General features: G+C 42.3%; 1 protein-coding gene across 1 annotated transcript in view; it reads left to right on the top strand.

Annotated features, from left to right (window-relative positions):
- The window catches only part of CASD1 (CAS1 domain sialic acid O acetyltransferase 1), a 31,800-nt gene that overhangs the window by 9,655 nt on the left and 5,744 nt on the right, over nucleotides 1–16,401 (top strand). The window contains exons 6-15 of the mRNA XM_075271774.1: nucleotides 1,317–1,364; nucleotides 1,991–2,114; nucleotides 4,323–4,537; nucleotides 4,744–5,169; nucleotides 6,849–6,938; nucleotides 11,894–12,013; nucleotides 12,216–12,372; nucleotides 15,332–15,411; nucleotides 15,588–15,689; nucleotides 16,114–16,254. Coding sequence (XP_075127875.1) covers nucleotides 1,317–1,364; nucleotides 1,991–2,114; nucleotides 4,323–4,537; nucleotides 4,744–5,169; nucleotides 6,849–6,938; nucleotides 11,894–12,013; nucleotides 12,216–12,372; nucleotides 15,332–15,411; nucleotides 15,588–15,689; nucleotides 16,114–16,254 — 1,503 coding nt within the window. The remainder of the gene's footprint in view (nucleotides 1–1,316; nucleotides 1,365–1,990; nucleotides 2,115–4,322; nucleotides 4,538–4,743; nucleotides 5,170–6,848; nucleotides 6,939–11,893; nucleotides 12,014–12,215; nucleotides 12,373–15,331; nucleotides 15,412–15,587; nucleotides 15,690–16,113; nucleotides 16,255–16,401) is intronic.

The raw sequence follows: 16,401 nt of genomic DNA, 5'->3' as shown, positions 1-16,401 counted from the left end.
GATTCCAGTCCAGTGATATCTGTTGGGGTTTCTGACTTTTGTACCGGGACCCCCACCGATCATGAGACTGTTTGACGGAAGTCTGTAGGTCTGCTGAAGATAGACAAGTCTTGTGCTCAGCTCTCTCCATTAGTGCCATAGACAGTGAATGAAGTGGTGGTGCACGTGTCCGTCCACTTCTCCATACCAAGAGGGGCTTTGGACTCCCATTCTCATGATCTCCAGGAGTCCCTAAATCAGACTTCCACCAATTTACCAGTTTTCCCTTATTCAGTCAGTATAGGAGTTCCAAATGCTTGTTTAAGGCCCAAAATTAAGGGATTTCCAGGACTTCTATGTCCATAGTTGCTGCTGTACCATGTGACCCATGAATGTGACATCATTGGCACAGGGAAGAGATTGCAGTACTCATGTTGGGGTTCCTGGTTGTCACCGCCATTGATAACGTATTAAAGGGGTTATTCCATGAAGAATATTTGACCTCTATCGATATGTTAGAGCAGGGATCAGCAATCTTCAACACTCTAGCTGCTGTGAAACTACAACTCCCAACATGCTCCATTCACTTCCATGGAAGTTCCCTGAACAGCGGAGCAAGACTGCATGCTGGGAGATGTAGTTTCACAACAGCTGGAGTGCCGAAGTTTCCCTACCCCTGGGTTAGAGCATAAATATCTGATCGTGTGACTTTGATTGTTGAGACCCTTAAGTGAGATTTGGGGTGCTTTGTCTATTCAGCCAGGCTGCAGTCGCCAGCTGATTGTTAGGTGTTCCCAGGCTGGACAGGACACGTCCACTTCAATGGGAGTGCCGGAGGTAGACTAATTGGTCTTGGTCATCTCCGACACTCTCATTGAAGTGAATGGGAGTGTAAATTTGTCCCATCCACCCAATGACTAGCCTACGTTTAACCAGATTGCAGTCTTAAGATTGGCGCGGGTCTCAGAAGTCAGCCGTGCGCTTTCACTTCCAGGTGTGGCGCACTAGGAAGCGCAGTCCTGAGCATAAGATCAGATCCACATCCCCTATCCATAGTATAAGGGATAAGTGTCATAGTTTGGGGGTCCCACCACTGATCAGGAGAATGGGGTGCAAAAGTTTCCCTAAAGCCTCCTTGTAAATGAAACTCCAGTGGACATTTGATGCCAGCACTCCATTGACTTCAGTGGAGCTTCCGGAGATTGCAGTCACAACCCCTTAAACTTTACTAAAACTACTGGGATTTTATCACTTAAAGGCTATGTACGTAATGTCTTCCCAATGGGGAGGGGGATACTTCCTTATTGTATGTAATGCCTTTATATTTCTTCTTCTAGAGCACATCATCATCAAAGCCCCAACTCCTTGTAGCGGGAGCGGCCACGGTAAGCCGGATATTACTCTAACATTATGTAAACTGCTGATGGGAGATCTGGAAAGGTCTTTTAACCCGTCCCTTTAAGTGACATTATTACCTATAGGTCTGAAGCCTTTCATCTGTATGGAAAAGTATGACAAAGCGATGTGTGAATACGGTCAGATGTCTCATCTGTTATCACAGGATAGAAGGTGTCCCTTATCTATGGCGGTGCTGTGTACAACCTGGGACCCAAAGTCCTCCTAAAGCCTCCGTGTGACTATAGTACAAGCGCACTTGTGTGACCAGTGCGCCATTTACTGTTATGGGGTTGCCATTGCTACAATCTCCTGCAGCCCCATAGAAGTGAATGGAGTGCTGGTCACACAAGACCACTGACTCTACATTCACAAGGATGCTTTAGGAGGGACTTCGGGCCCCAGTTCTTCTGATCACTTGAGGCCTTGGAGGTCAGACCACCAGCACTCTGACACTTATCTCCTGTCCTGCTAAATCAGATGTACGACGTCACTTTCTTAGGCAAAAGACACAAAAAAAAGTGCAACTATATGGATTATATATCATCATTGTAGAATGTCATTTCCAACTCTGAACATTCAAAAATCTAAATGAAGCTTTCTACTTTACTTTCAGTGGTCAATAAAGATGAACAATGGTAGTGCCGAGTCTTTTGCCCAATACAAAGTGAATCTGACTGACATAAAACCTGTTCTGGGGAAGCTGGCCGACACCACTGACGTCTACTGGATCCTACAAGGTGCAATATATAGACTGTACTAACACTGGTGTGACTACGTCTACTACTGTACTACACTGTTACCCTGCCAGTGGTATATAACAGGACCTCAGTATACATATATATTTATAGCTGTGAATGTAGTTGTATACATTACATTACTTATCCTGTATTATACTCCAGAGCTGCGCTCACTATTCTGCTGGTGCAATCACTGTGTACATACATTACATTACTTATCCTGTATTATACTCCAGAGCTGCGCTCACTATTCTGCTGGTACAGTCACTGTGTACATACATTACATTACTAATCCTGTATTATACTCCAGAGCTGCGCTCACTATTCTGCTGGTGCAGTCACTGTGTACATATATTACATTACTTATCCTGTATTATACTCCAGAGCCGCTCTCACTATTCTGCTGGTACAGTCACTGTGTACATACATTACATTACTTATCCTGTATTATACTCCAGAGCCGCGCTCACTATTCTGCTGGTGCAGTCACTGTGTACATACATTACATTACTTATCCTGTATTATACTCCAGAGCTGCGCTCACTATTCTGCTGGTACAGTCACTGTGTACATACATTACATTACTTATCCTGTATTATACTCCAGAGCTGCGCTCACTATTCTGCTGGTACAGTCACTGTGTACATACATTACATTACTTATCCTGTATTATACTCCAGAGCTGCGCTCACTATTCTGCTGGTGCAGTCACTGTGTACATACATTACATTACTTATCCTGTATTATACTCCAGAGCTGCGCTCACTATTCTGCTGGTACAGTCACTGTGTATATACATTACATTACTTATCCTGTATTATACTCCAGAGCTGCGCTCACTATTCTGCCGGTGCAGTCACTGTGTACATACATTACATTACTTATCCTGTATTATACTCCAGAGCTGCGCTCACTATTCTGCTGGTGCAGTCACTATGTACATACATTACATTACTTATCCTGTATTATACTCCAGAGCTGCGCTCACTATTCTGCTGGTACAGTCACTGTGTATATACATTACATTACTTATCCTGTATTATACTCCAGAGCTGCACTCGCTATTCTGCTGGTACAGTCATTGTGTACATACATTACTTATCCTGTATTATACCCCAGAGCTGCACTCGCTATTCTGCTGGTGCAGTCACTGTGTACATACATTACATTACTTATCCTGTATTATACTCCAGAGCTGCACTCACTATTCTGCTGGTACAGTCACTGTGTACATACATTACATTACTTATCCTGTATTATACTCCAGAGCTGCGCTCACTATTCTGCTGGTGCAGTCACTGTGTACATACATTACATTACTTATCCTGTATTATACTCCAGAGCTGCGCTCACTATTCTGCTGGTACAGTCACTGTGTATATACATTACATTACTTATCCTGTATTATACTCCAGAGCTGCGCTCACTATTCTGCCGGTGCAGTCACTGTGTACATACATTACATTACTTATCCTGTATTATACTCCAGAGCTGCGCTCACTATTCTGCTGGTGCGGTCACTGTGTACATACATTACATTACTTATCCTGTATTATACTCCAGAGCTGCGCTCACTATTCTGCTGGTACAGTCACTGTGTACATACATTACATATCCTGTATTATACTCCAGAGCTGTGCTCACTATTCTGCTGGTACAGTCACTGTGTACATACATTACATTACTTATCCTGTATTATACCCCAGAGCTGCACTCGCTATTCTGCTGGTGCAGTCACTGTGTACATACATTACATTACTTATCCTGTATTATACACCAGAGCTGCGCTCACTATTCTGCTGGTACAGTCACTGTGTACATACATTACATTACTTATCCTGTATTATACACCAGAGCTGCGCTCACTATTCTGCTGGTACAGTCACTGTGTACATACATTACATTACTTATCCTGTATTATACTCCAGAGCTTCGCTCACTATTCTTCTCACTTGTTGTCTCTTTATAGTGTAGCTCAGCCCCTGTAATGTGATAGTATAACTGCACAGGGCATGCTGGGAGTCCTCGGTATACGGCTGCTATGAGGTATATGTCTCGGTCACTATTATATCCTGTGCGCTTCCTCTGATATTTGGGGACATTATATTAGTTATTATATACCCCGGCCTCCTCCTCGTTAGACTTCTCTATATCATTCGGTGACTTCCTTGTTCTGATGATATTAACCCTTCCTCTTCTCCCCTACAGATCCCGTATATGAGCAGTTGTTGAGTGACAGTCGCAGAATGATCACCAATAAGCGGATAGACGAGTACAACGAGGCGGCAGCGGCCATATTAAACGGCACCAATATTAAATCGAGGTCAAAGATCAAAATTTTCAGTGTTTCAAGAGTCATCTCAGAAGAAACTATAGGGCAGTCCTTGGACGGCCTGCACATCTCCGAGACCAGCAGGGATATAGTGAGTACCGGTATAGGTCAAGGTATAGCGGGGCAATCTGTGGACCGGTGGTGACCTGGGGGTTGTTAGCAGGACGGTGGGTGACCTGGGGTTTGTTTGCGGGGCTATCGGTGACATGGGGGGGGGGGGGTCTTCTGTATAGAGGTGGACCTGGGGGCCGTCTGATCATTCACAGTCTATAATAATGGCTGTCCTCTCACCCACAGAGCGCCATGATCCTTATGAATTCTTACTGCAACAAGATCATGAAGCCCATCGATGGCTCCTGCTGCCAGCCCACGCCGCCCCTCACCATCATACAGAAGTTAGGCGCCATCTTCTTTGCTTTATCTATTGCTGCCTATATAGCAATCTGCATAATCCAGAGGAACAAACACCGGAAGAACAAGATGTGTCCGGACATAGAGAGCGGGGAGGAGAAGAAGCCGCCCACCGTCACCCCCGCAGCCTCCACCCTGGAGGTCGCCCTCTTCTCCATTTCTAAGCTCGGCCTCATCATGGCTTACTTCTACTTCTGTGACCGTGCCAACCTGTACATGAAGGAAAACAAGTTTTATACCCACTCGTCATTCTTCATACCCATCATCTACATCCTGGTGCTGGGCGTCTTCTACAATGAGAATACCAAGGAGGTAACCTCAGAACTAATGTGGGGTATATTAGTGAGCGCAGCTCTGGAGTATAATACAGGATAAGTAATGTAATGTATGTACACAGTGACTGCACCAGCAGAATAGTGAGCGCAGCTCTGGAGTATAATACAGGATAAGTAATGTAATGTATGTACGCAGTGACTGTACCAGCAGAATAGTGAGCGCAGCTCTGGAGTATAATACAGGATAAGTAATGTAATGTATGTACACAGTGACTGCACCAGCAGAATAGTGAGCGCAGCTCTGGAGTATAATACAGGATAAGTAATGTAATGTATGTACACAGTGACTGCACCAGCAGAATAGTGAGCGCAGCTCTGGAGTATAATACAGGATAAGTAATGTAATGTATGTACGCAGTGACTGTACCAGCAGAATAGTGAGCGCAGCTCTGGAGTATAATACAGGATAAGTAATGTAATGTATGTACACAGTGACTGTACCAGCAGAATAGTGAGCGCAGCTCTGGAGTATAATACAGGATAAGTAATGTAATGTATGTACACAGTGACTGCACCAGCAGAATAGTGAGCGCAGCTCTGGAGTATAATACAGGATAAGTAATGTAATGTATGTACACAGTGACTGTACCAGCAGAATAGTGAGTGCAGCTCTGGAGTATAATACAGGATAAGTAATGTAATGTATGTACACAGTGACTGCACCAGCAGAATAGTGAGCGCAGCTCTGGAGTATAATACAGGATAAGTAATGTAATGTATATACACAGTGACTGTACCAGCAGAATAGTGAGCGCAGCTCTGGAGTATAATACAGGATAAGTAATGTAATGTATGTACACAGTGACTGTACCAGCAGAATAGTGAGTGCAGCTCTGGAGTATAATACAGGATAAGTAATGTAATGTATGTACACAGTGACTGTACCAGCAGAATAGTGAGCGCAGCTCTGGGGTATAATACAGGATAAGTAATGTAATGTATGTACACAGTGACTGTACCAGCAGAATAGTGAGCGCAGCTCTGGAGTATAATACAGGATAAGTAATGTAATGTATGTACACAGTGACTGTACCAGCAGAATAGTGAGCGCAGCTCTGGAGTATAATACAGGATAAGTAATGTAATGTATGTACACAGTGACTGCACCAGCAGAATAGTGAGCGCAGCTCTGGAGTATAATACAGGATTAGTAGTGTATGAAAGCAGGGAGCCTGTTCTATGAGGATTATATTTATACATCGCTTGTAACATGGTGGTAAAAGGTGATCTTCCCCTTTGTGATATTTTAGTTGTTTTTCAGTCTAGTTTATTATATTACCGCCACCTGGTATTTGTTGTAGATGACGTGCGGGATTGTTCGCTGTGGTCTTAGCCCTTGTACTTTGCCGTCTTCCTTATTGCAGCAGTATATAGGGTTTATTGCTTTATTACAGACTTTTACCACAGTGTTCTAGATGGTCATGTGGATATTTCTGCTGCTTCTGTACTTTGTGCTCTATGACTGATCGCTTGTTATATTTATCATGCGTTCCCTATAAATCTGATATATGGTAGATGAAAAATTGAAAAACATAAAAACTGCCTTGTCCTCTAGATACTTGTTCCTATGGCACATGCCGTACAGACAGGAGCGGTATAGCAGGCTTACATATGGCAGTATCACTGTCTGACTTTGTCCTTCATGTTTGGTTCTAGACTAAATTGTTGAACCGTGATCAGACTGATGAATGGAAGGGATGGATGCAGCTTGTCATATTAATCTATCACATCTCCGGAGCCAGTTCTGTGAGTATGGACATTAGAGGGCATTGCCTATACGTGTATACTGTATACAGTATTATGCAGAGATCAGCTGAGCAGCCTAGGTTCTACTTAGCTCTTCCTACCACAGTGATCTGCAGCAGAATTTGCAGGAAGTTAATTTCTTCACTTTAGCCCCCAATTGACTGACACCTCAGCTGCTGCAGAACCTCATAACACACAGCTTAGCACCATAGAACTACATGATACACACCTCGGATGCTGCAGAATAACACAGTACACATCTTAGATGCTGCAGGATAACACAGTACACATCTTAGATGCCGCAGGATAACACAGTACACATCTTAGATGCCGCAGGATAACACAGTACACATCTTAGATGCCGCAGAATAACACAGTACACATCTTATATGCCGCAGAATAACACAGTACACATCTTAGATGCCGCAGAATAACACAGTACACATCTTAGATGCTGCAGAATAACTCAGTACACATCTTAGATGCTGCAGGATAACACAGTACACATCTTAGATGCCGCAGAATAACACAGTACACATCTTAGATGCTGCAGAATAACTCAGTACACATCTTAGATGCTGCAGAATAACACAGTACACATCTTAGATGCCGCAGAATAACACAGTACACATCTTAGATGCCGCAGGATAACACAGTACACATCTTAGATGCCGCAGGATAACACAGTACACATCTTACATGCTGCAGAATAACACAGTACACATCTTAGATGCCGCAGAATAACACAGTACACATCTTAGATGCCGCAGGATAACACAGTACACATCTTACATGCTGCAGAATAACACAGTACACATCTTAGATGCCGCAGAATAACACAGTACACATCTTAGATGCTGCAGAATAACACAGTACACATCTTAGATGCCGCAGAATAACACAGTACACATCTTAGATGCTGCAGAATAACACAGTACACATCTTAGATGCCGCAGAATAACACAGTACACATCTTAGATGCCGCAGAATAACACAGTACACATCTTAGATGCCGCAGAATAACACAGTACACATCTTAGATGCCGCAGAATAACACAGTACACATCTTAGATGCCGCAGAATAACCTAATACACATCTTAGATGCTGCAGAATAACACAGTACACATCTTAGATGCTGCAGGATAACACAGTACACATCTTAGATGCCGCAGAATAACACAGTACACATCTTAGATGCTGCAGAATAACACAGTACACATCTTAGATGCTGCAGAATAACACAGTACACATCTTAGATGCCGCAGGATAACACAGTACACATCTTAGATGCCGCAGAATAACACAGTACACATCTTAGATGCCGCAGAATAACCTAATACACATCTTAGATGCTGCAGAATAACACAGTACACATCTTAGATGCTGCAGAATAACACAGTACACATCTTACATGCTGCAGAATAACACAGTACACATCTTAGATGCCGCAGAATAACACAGTACACATCTTAGATGCCGCAGAATAACCTAATACACATCTTAGATGCTGCAGAATAACACAGTACACATCTTAGATGCCGCAGAATAACACAGTACACATCTTAGATGCCGCAGAATAACCTAATACACATCTTAGATGCCGCAGAATAACACAGTACACATCTTAGATGCCGCAGAATAACACAGTACACATCTTAGATGCCGCAGAATAACACAGTACACATCTTAGATGCCGCAGAATAACACAGTACACATCTTAGATGCTGCAGAATAACACAGTACACATCTTAGATGCCGCAGAATAACACAGTACACATCTTAGATGCCGCAGAATAACACAGTACACATCTTAGATGCCGCAGAATAACACAGTACACATCTTAGATGCCGCAGGATAACACAGTACACATCTTAGATGCCGCAGAATAACACAGTACACATCTTAGATGCTGCAGAATAACACAGTACACATCTTAGATGCTGCAGAATAACACAGTACACATCTTAGTTGCTACAGAATAACACAGTACACATCTTAGATACCGCAGAATAACACAGTACACATCTTAGATGCCGCAGAATAACCTAATACACATCTTAGATGCCGCAGAATAACACAGTACACATCTTAGATGCCGCAGGATAACACAGTACACATCTTACATGCTGCAGAATAACACAGTACACATCTTAGATGCCGCAGAATAACACAGTACACATCTTAGATACTGCAGGATAACACAGTACACATCTTAGATGCTGCAGAATAACACAGTACACATCTTACATGCTGCAGAATAACACAGTACACATCTTAGATGCCGCAGAATAACACAGTACACATCTTAGATGCCGCAGAATAACCTAATACACATCTTAGATGCTGCAGAATAACACAGTACACATCTTAGATGCCGCAGAATAACACAGTACACATCTTAGATGCCGCAGAATAACACAGTACACATCTTAGATGCCGCAGAATAACCTAATACACATCTTAGATGCTGCAGAATAACACAGTACACATCTTAGATGCTGCAGAATAACACAGTACACATCTTACATGCTGCAGAATAACACAGTACACATCTTAGATGCCGCAGAATAACACAGTACACATCTTAGATGCCGCAGAATAACACAGTACACATCTTAGATGCCGCAGAATAACCTAATACACATCTTAGATGCCGCAGAATAACACAGTACACATCTTAGATGCTGCAGAATAACACAGTACACATCTTAGATGCTGCAGAATAACACAGTACACATCTTAGATGCCGCAGAATAACACAGTACACATCTTAGATGCCGCAGAATAACACAGTACACATCTTAGATGCTGCAGAATAACACAGTACACATCTTAGATGCCGCAGAATAACACAGTACACATCTTAGATGCCGCAGAATAACACAGTACACATCTTAGATGCCGCAGAATAACACAGTACACATCTTAGATGCTGCAGAATAACACAGTACACATCTTAGATGCTGCAGAATAACACAGTACACATCTTAGATGCTACAGAATAACACAGTACACATCTTAGATACCGCAGAATAACCTAATACACATCTTAGATGCTACAGAATAACACAGTACACATCTTAGATGCTACAGAATAACACAGTACACATCTTAGATGCTGCAGAATAACCTAATACACATCTTAGATGCCGCAGAATAACACAGTACACATCTTAGATACCGCAGAATAACCTAATACACATCTTAGATGCTGCAGAATAACACAGTACACATCTTAGATGCTGCAGAATAACACAGTACACATCTTAGATGCCGCAGAATAACCTAATACACATCTTAGATGCTGCAGAATAACACAGTACACATCTTACATGCTGCAGGATAACACAGTACACATCTTAGATGCTGCAGAATAACACAGTACACATCTTAGATGCTGCAGAATAACACAGTACACATCTTAGATGCTGCAGAATAACACAGTACACATCTTAGATGCCGCAGAATAACACAGTACACATCTTAGATGCTGCAGGATAACACAGTACATATCTTAGATGCCGCAGGATAACACAGTACACATCTTAGATGCTGCAGGATAACACAGTACACATCTTAGATGCTGCAGGATAACACAGTACACATCTTAGATGCTGCAGGATAACACAGTACACATCTTAGATTCTGCAGGATAACACAGTACACATCTTAGATGCCGCAGGATAACACAGTACACATCTTAGATGCTGCAGGATAACACAGTACACATCTTAGATGCTGCAGAATAACACAGTACACATCTTAGATGCTGCAGAATAACACAGTACACATCTTAGATGCCGCAGAATAACACAGTACACATCTTAGATGCTGCAGGATAACACAGTACATATCTTAGATGCCGCAGGATAACACAGTACACATCTTAGATGCTGCAGGATAACACAGTACACATCTTAGATGCCGCAGAATAACACAGTACACATCTTAGATGCCGCAGAATAACACAGTACACATCTTAGATGCTGCAGGATAACACAGTACACATCTTAGATGCTGCAGAATAACTCAGTACACATCTTAGATGCCGCAGAATAACACAGTACACATCTTAGATGCTGCAGAATAACACAGTACACATCTTAGATGCCGCAGAATAACACAGTACACATCTTAGATGCTACAGAATAACACAGTACACATCTTAGATGCTACAGAATAACACAGTACACATCTTAGATGCTGCAGAATAACACAGTACACATCTTACATGCTGCAGAATAACACAGTACACATCTTAGATGCTGCAGGATAACACAGTACACATCTTACATGCCGCAGGATAACACAGTACACATCTTAGATGCCGCAGAATAACCTAATACACATCTTAGATGCCGCAGAATAACACAGTACACATCTTACATGCCGCAGGATAACACAGTACACATCTTAGATGCCGCAGAATAACACAGTACACATCTTAGATGCCGCAGAATAACACAGTACACATCTTAGATGCTGCAGAATAACACAGTACACATCTTAGATGATGCAGAATAACACAGTACACATCTTACATGCCGCAGAATAACACAGTACACATCTTAGATACCGCAGAATAACACAGTACACATCTTAGATGCCGCAGGATAACACAGTACACATCTTAGATACCGCAGAATAACACAGTACACATCTTAGATGCTGCAGAATAACACAGTACACATCTTAGATGCCGCAGAATAACACAGTACACATCTCAGATACTGCAGGGCCTCCTAAGGGTTTGTACACACTGCAAAATTTTTCCTACCTGAAAAATTCATTTTCAGGAATTTGAACCTGACACATGGATTGCTACAATATTTTTTTTTATATTTTTGCTATCTTGGTGCTTGTTAGCAGGGAGGTATACACAAAACTATATTTCCCTCACCATAAAGCAATGTTACCACTGATGACTAATTCCTCATTTCTTCCCGTCCTCAGTTCCTACCTGTCTACATGCACGTGCGGGTCCTGGTTGCCGCCTACCTATTTCAGACTGGATACGGGCACTTTTCCTATTTCTGGCTAAAGGGTGATTTTGGACTTTACCGCATTTCCCAGGTAGGAGCATTTTTAGTAATGGACAAGGCTCTGTTAGATATTCTATCTTTCCACTAGGGGGCAGTACACTAACATCGCACAGTCTCGTACATAAAGCCCAATACTGCCCGTTTAGCAATAACTGACTTTTTAGTCGCTGTCTGTAGGCAGATCCTATTGACTTGGCAGAATAATGACAGAACTTCATTTCTATTGTCACCAGGTCTTATTCCGTCTCAACTTCTTGGTGGTGGTCCTGTGTATAGTGATGGATCGGCCATATCAGTTCTACTATTTTGTTCCATTGGTTACTTTCTGGTTCATGGTGATTTATGGATCATTGGCTTTATGGCCACAGATTACCCAGAAGAAAGCAAATGGTAATAATGATCTCTGATTATTTCTTTTCTTCTGTCAGTTTACATACTAAAGTATTTGCTTCACTAACTTCCAGCTTACTTATTGTATTGTCCAGATCTATCTATCCATCATTATTAAATATTGTAGATTATCAGAAGTAACAGAATATCCTGTATTATACTCCAGAGCTGCGCTCACTATTCTGCTGGTGCAGTCACTGTGTACATACATTACATTACTTATCCTGTATTATATTGCAGAGCTGCGCTCACTATTCTGCTGGTACAGTCACTGTGTACATACATTACATTACTTATCCTGTATTATATTGCAGAGCTGCGCTCACTATTCTGCTGGTGCAGTCACTGTGTACATACATTACATTACTTATCCTGTATTATACTGCAGAGCTGCGCTCACTATTCTGCTGGTACAGTCACTGTGTACATACATTACATTACTTATCCTGTATTATACTCCAGAGCTGCGCTCACTATTCTGCTGGTACAGTCACTGTGTACATACATTACATTACTTATCCTGTATTATACTCCAGAGCTGCACTCACTATTCTGCTGGTACAGTCACTGTGTACATACATTACATTACTTATCCTGTATTATACTCCAGAGCTGCGCTCACTATTCTGCTGGTGCAGTCACTGTGTACATACATTACATTACTTATCCTGTATTATACTCCAGAGCTGCACTCACTATTCTGCTGGTGCAGTCACTGTGTACATACATTACATTACTTATCCTGTATTATACTCCAGAGCTGCGCTCACTATTCTGCTGGTACAGTCACTGTGTACATACATTACATTACTTATCCTGTATTATACTCCAGAGCTGCGCTCACTATTCTGCTGGTACAGTCACTGTGTACATACATTACTTGTCCTGTATTATACTCCAGAGCTGCGCTCACTATTCTGCTGGTACAGTCACTGTGTACATACATTACATTACTTATCCTGTATTATATTGCAGAGCTGCGCTCACTATTCTGCTGGTGCAGTCACTGTGTACATACATTACATTACTTATCCTGTATTATACTCCAGAGCTGCGCTCACTATTCTGCTGGTGCAGTCACTGTGTACATACATTACATTACTTATCCTGTATTATAGCCCAGAGCTGCGCTCACTATTCTGCTGGTGCAGTCACTGTGTACATACATTACATTACTTATCCTGTATTATACTGCAGAGCTGCGCTCACTATTCTGCTAGTACAGTCACTGTGTACATACATTAGTTATCCTGTACTGTAACATACAGTTACCGTATTTTTCGGACTATAAGACGCACTTTTTTTCCTCCCAATATGGGATGAAAATGTGTGTGCGTCTTATAGTCCGAATGCAGCGTGCGCAGCGTCTGTGTCCCGTCTGTGTGAATCAAAAGGAGAGCAGCACGGTGCCTGCCTGCTCTGCCCCTCCTTCCCTGTCTGTGTCGCGTGTTTGCAGGAGCGAGATCTGAGAGGCAGGGAAGTAGGGGCAGGCCAGACAGGTGAAGGAAGCGTGGTTTCAAGCTTGCCGAGAAAACCACGCCTCTTTCACCCGTCTGGCTCGTCCTTCCTTCACTGCCTCTCAGATCTGGCTCCGGCAATGAAACCACACAGACAGGGAAGGAGGGGCGGGCCAAACGGGAGGAGGAGGCGTGGTTTTCTCGGCAAGCTTGAAACCACGCCTCCTTCACCCGTCTGGCCCGCCCCTACTTCCCTGCCTGTGTGGCATCATTGCAGAAGCAAGATCTGAGAGGCAGTGAAGGAGGGACGAGCCAGACGGGTGAAAGAGGTGTGTTTTCAAGTTTGCTTAGAAATCCACACCTCCTTCACCCGTCTGGCCCGCCGCTTTTTCTCTTCTTACATAGCTTCACTGCAGGGTGTCTCTTTCCATCCATGGATGAGGATAGATAGATAGACAGACAGACAGACAGATAGATTAGATAGATAGATAGATAGATAGATAGATAGATAGATAGATAGGATAGATAGATAGGATAGATTAGATAGATAGATAGATAGATAGATAGATAGGAGATAGATAGATAGATAGGATAGATTAGATAGATAGATAGATAGATAGATAGATAGATAGGAGATAGAGATTAGATAGATAGATAGATAGATAGATAGGATAGATTAGATAGATAGATAGATAGATAGATAGATAGATAGATAGATAGATAGATAGGAGATAGATAGATAGATAGATAGATAGATAGATAGATAGATAGATAGGAGATAGAGAATAGATAGATAGATAGATAGGAGATAGATAGATAGATAGATAGGAGATAGAGAATAGATAGATAGATAGATAGATAGGAGATAGATAGATAGATAGGAGATAGAGAATAGATAGATAGATAGATAGATAGATAGATAGATAGATAGGAGATAGATAGATAGATAGGAGATAGAGAATAGATAGATAGATAGATAGGAGATAGATAGATAGATAGATAGATAGATAGATAGATAGATAGATAGATAGATAGGAGATAGATAGATAGATAGATAGATAGATAGATAGATAGATAGATAGGAGATAGAGGATAGATAGATAGATAGGAGATAGATAGATAGGAGATAGATAGATAGATAGATAGATAGGAGATAGATAGATAGGATAGATTAGATAGATAGGATAGATTAGATAGATAGATATGTTCAAATCACCCCCATAGCCCTACAATACATATAAAACAAAAACATTACTGTGAAACACATACACATTTGGTATCCCTGTGTCCGAAAGCCCCCGGTTCTATTTACATTGGTGAAATATTATATTATTAGGTTATTAAATATTTCACCAATTTTTTTTCCTTTAAAATTTTTTTTTTCCCTATTTTCCTCCTCTAAAACCTTAGTGCGTCTTATGGTCCGGTGCGTCTTATAGTCCGAAAAATACGGTATATATTTACATAGATATAATAAATGACATTGGGATTTGTCTTTACAGCAAATAACATTTGGTATCTCGGCCTGGTGCTGAAGCTCGCTTTCCTGCTGCTGTGTATCTACGTCCTGTCACGTGCTCAGGTATCTACATCTACTGGATCATGTGGAGGCGTCCGCTATATAACGCCTTTCCTGTACTACCTGTGTCCAGTATATATCTCCTTTCCTATTATATCCCACACTACAGATGAGTGTCCATGTCTCTGTCTCTGTGGCCTTCTCCACTATATCCAGTAACACGTGTCCTTTCCTTCCAGGACTCCTTCGAGAAGGTCTTTTCTCTTTGGCCGATCTCCAAACTCTTTGAGTTACATGGCGACGTCTATGAGTGGTGGTTCAGATGGAGCTTAGACCGATATGTGAGTACTTTCGCTATATACACTCCTTGGAGACCCGAGCCTGGCTCCGGCCTCTGATGTCTGTATCCCCTAATAAGCCCTATGGACTGGACTCGCCACCTCCTTTCTTAGACCCTTGGCGCACTGTGCAGTATATATATAGCAATGGCGGTGATATTTCCCGACCAATATTACAGATACACGGCCCAGGATGCAGCAGCAGTAGAGGGCGGCTGTATATTCCATCTGACTCCTCGCTGCAGGGGCCCAGATGGGAGATGACGCTGATCCCTACATTCTGTTTTTGGCAATATGGCTGCCGTTACTGTACCTACAGGGTCCAAGAGCCCAAAGCAGATCTTACTATTTAGATAGGACAGTCAGGATTCTGGGAAAGCTGTGCTGGCGGCCATTGTGTTAACGCTCTGATGTTTCTGTCTTCCAGGCTGTTTTCCATGGGATGCTCTTCGCCTTCCTTTACCTGGCGCTACAGAAACAGCAGGTGCTTTTTGAAGGAAAAGGAGAACCTCTGTTTTCCACCAAAGTCTCCAATGTCTTACTCTTCTTTTCTGTGGTTTCTTTTCTGGTAAGTCCTTACTACCTGTAACACTTACTGCGTACTGTGACGTGCGTATACCGCTACATCAGGCGTCACTGGCATTACTTACATAGCACCCACACGTGTTGCAGTTTATACCGCCCACTTGTGGTGGTGCAAGGTGTTGTCATTTCA

Source organism: Leptodactylus fuscus, chromosome 4 (assembly GCF_031893055.1).
Source record: "Leptodactylus fuscus isolate aLepFus1 chromosome 4, aLepFus1.hap2, whole genome shotgun sequence".
NCBI classification, from domain to species: Eukaryota; Metazoa; Chordata; class Amphibia; order Anura; family Leptodactylidae; genus Leptodactylus; species Leptodactylus fuscus.
This window is presented reverse-complemented; position numbering and strand designations above follow the sequence as displayed.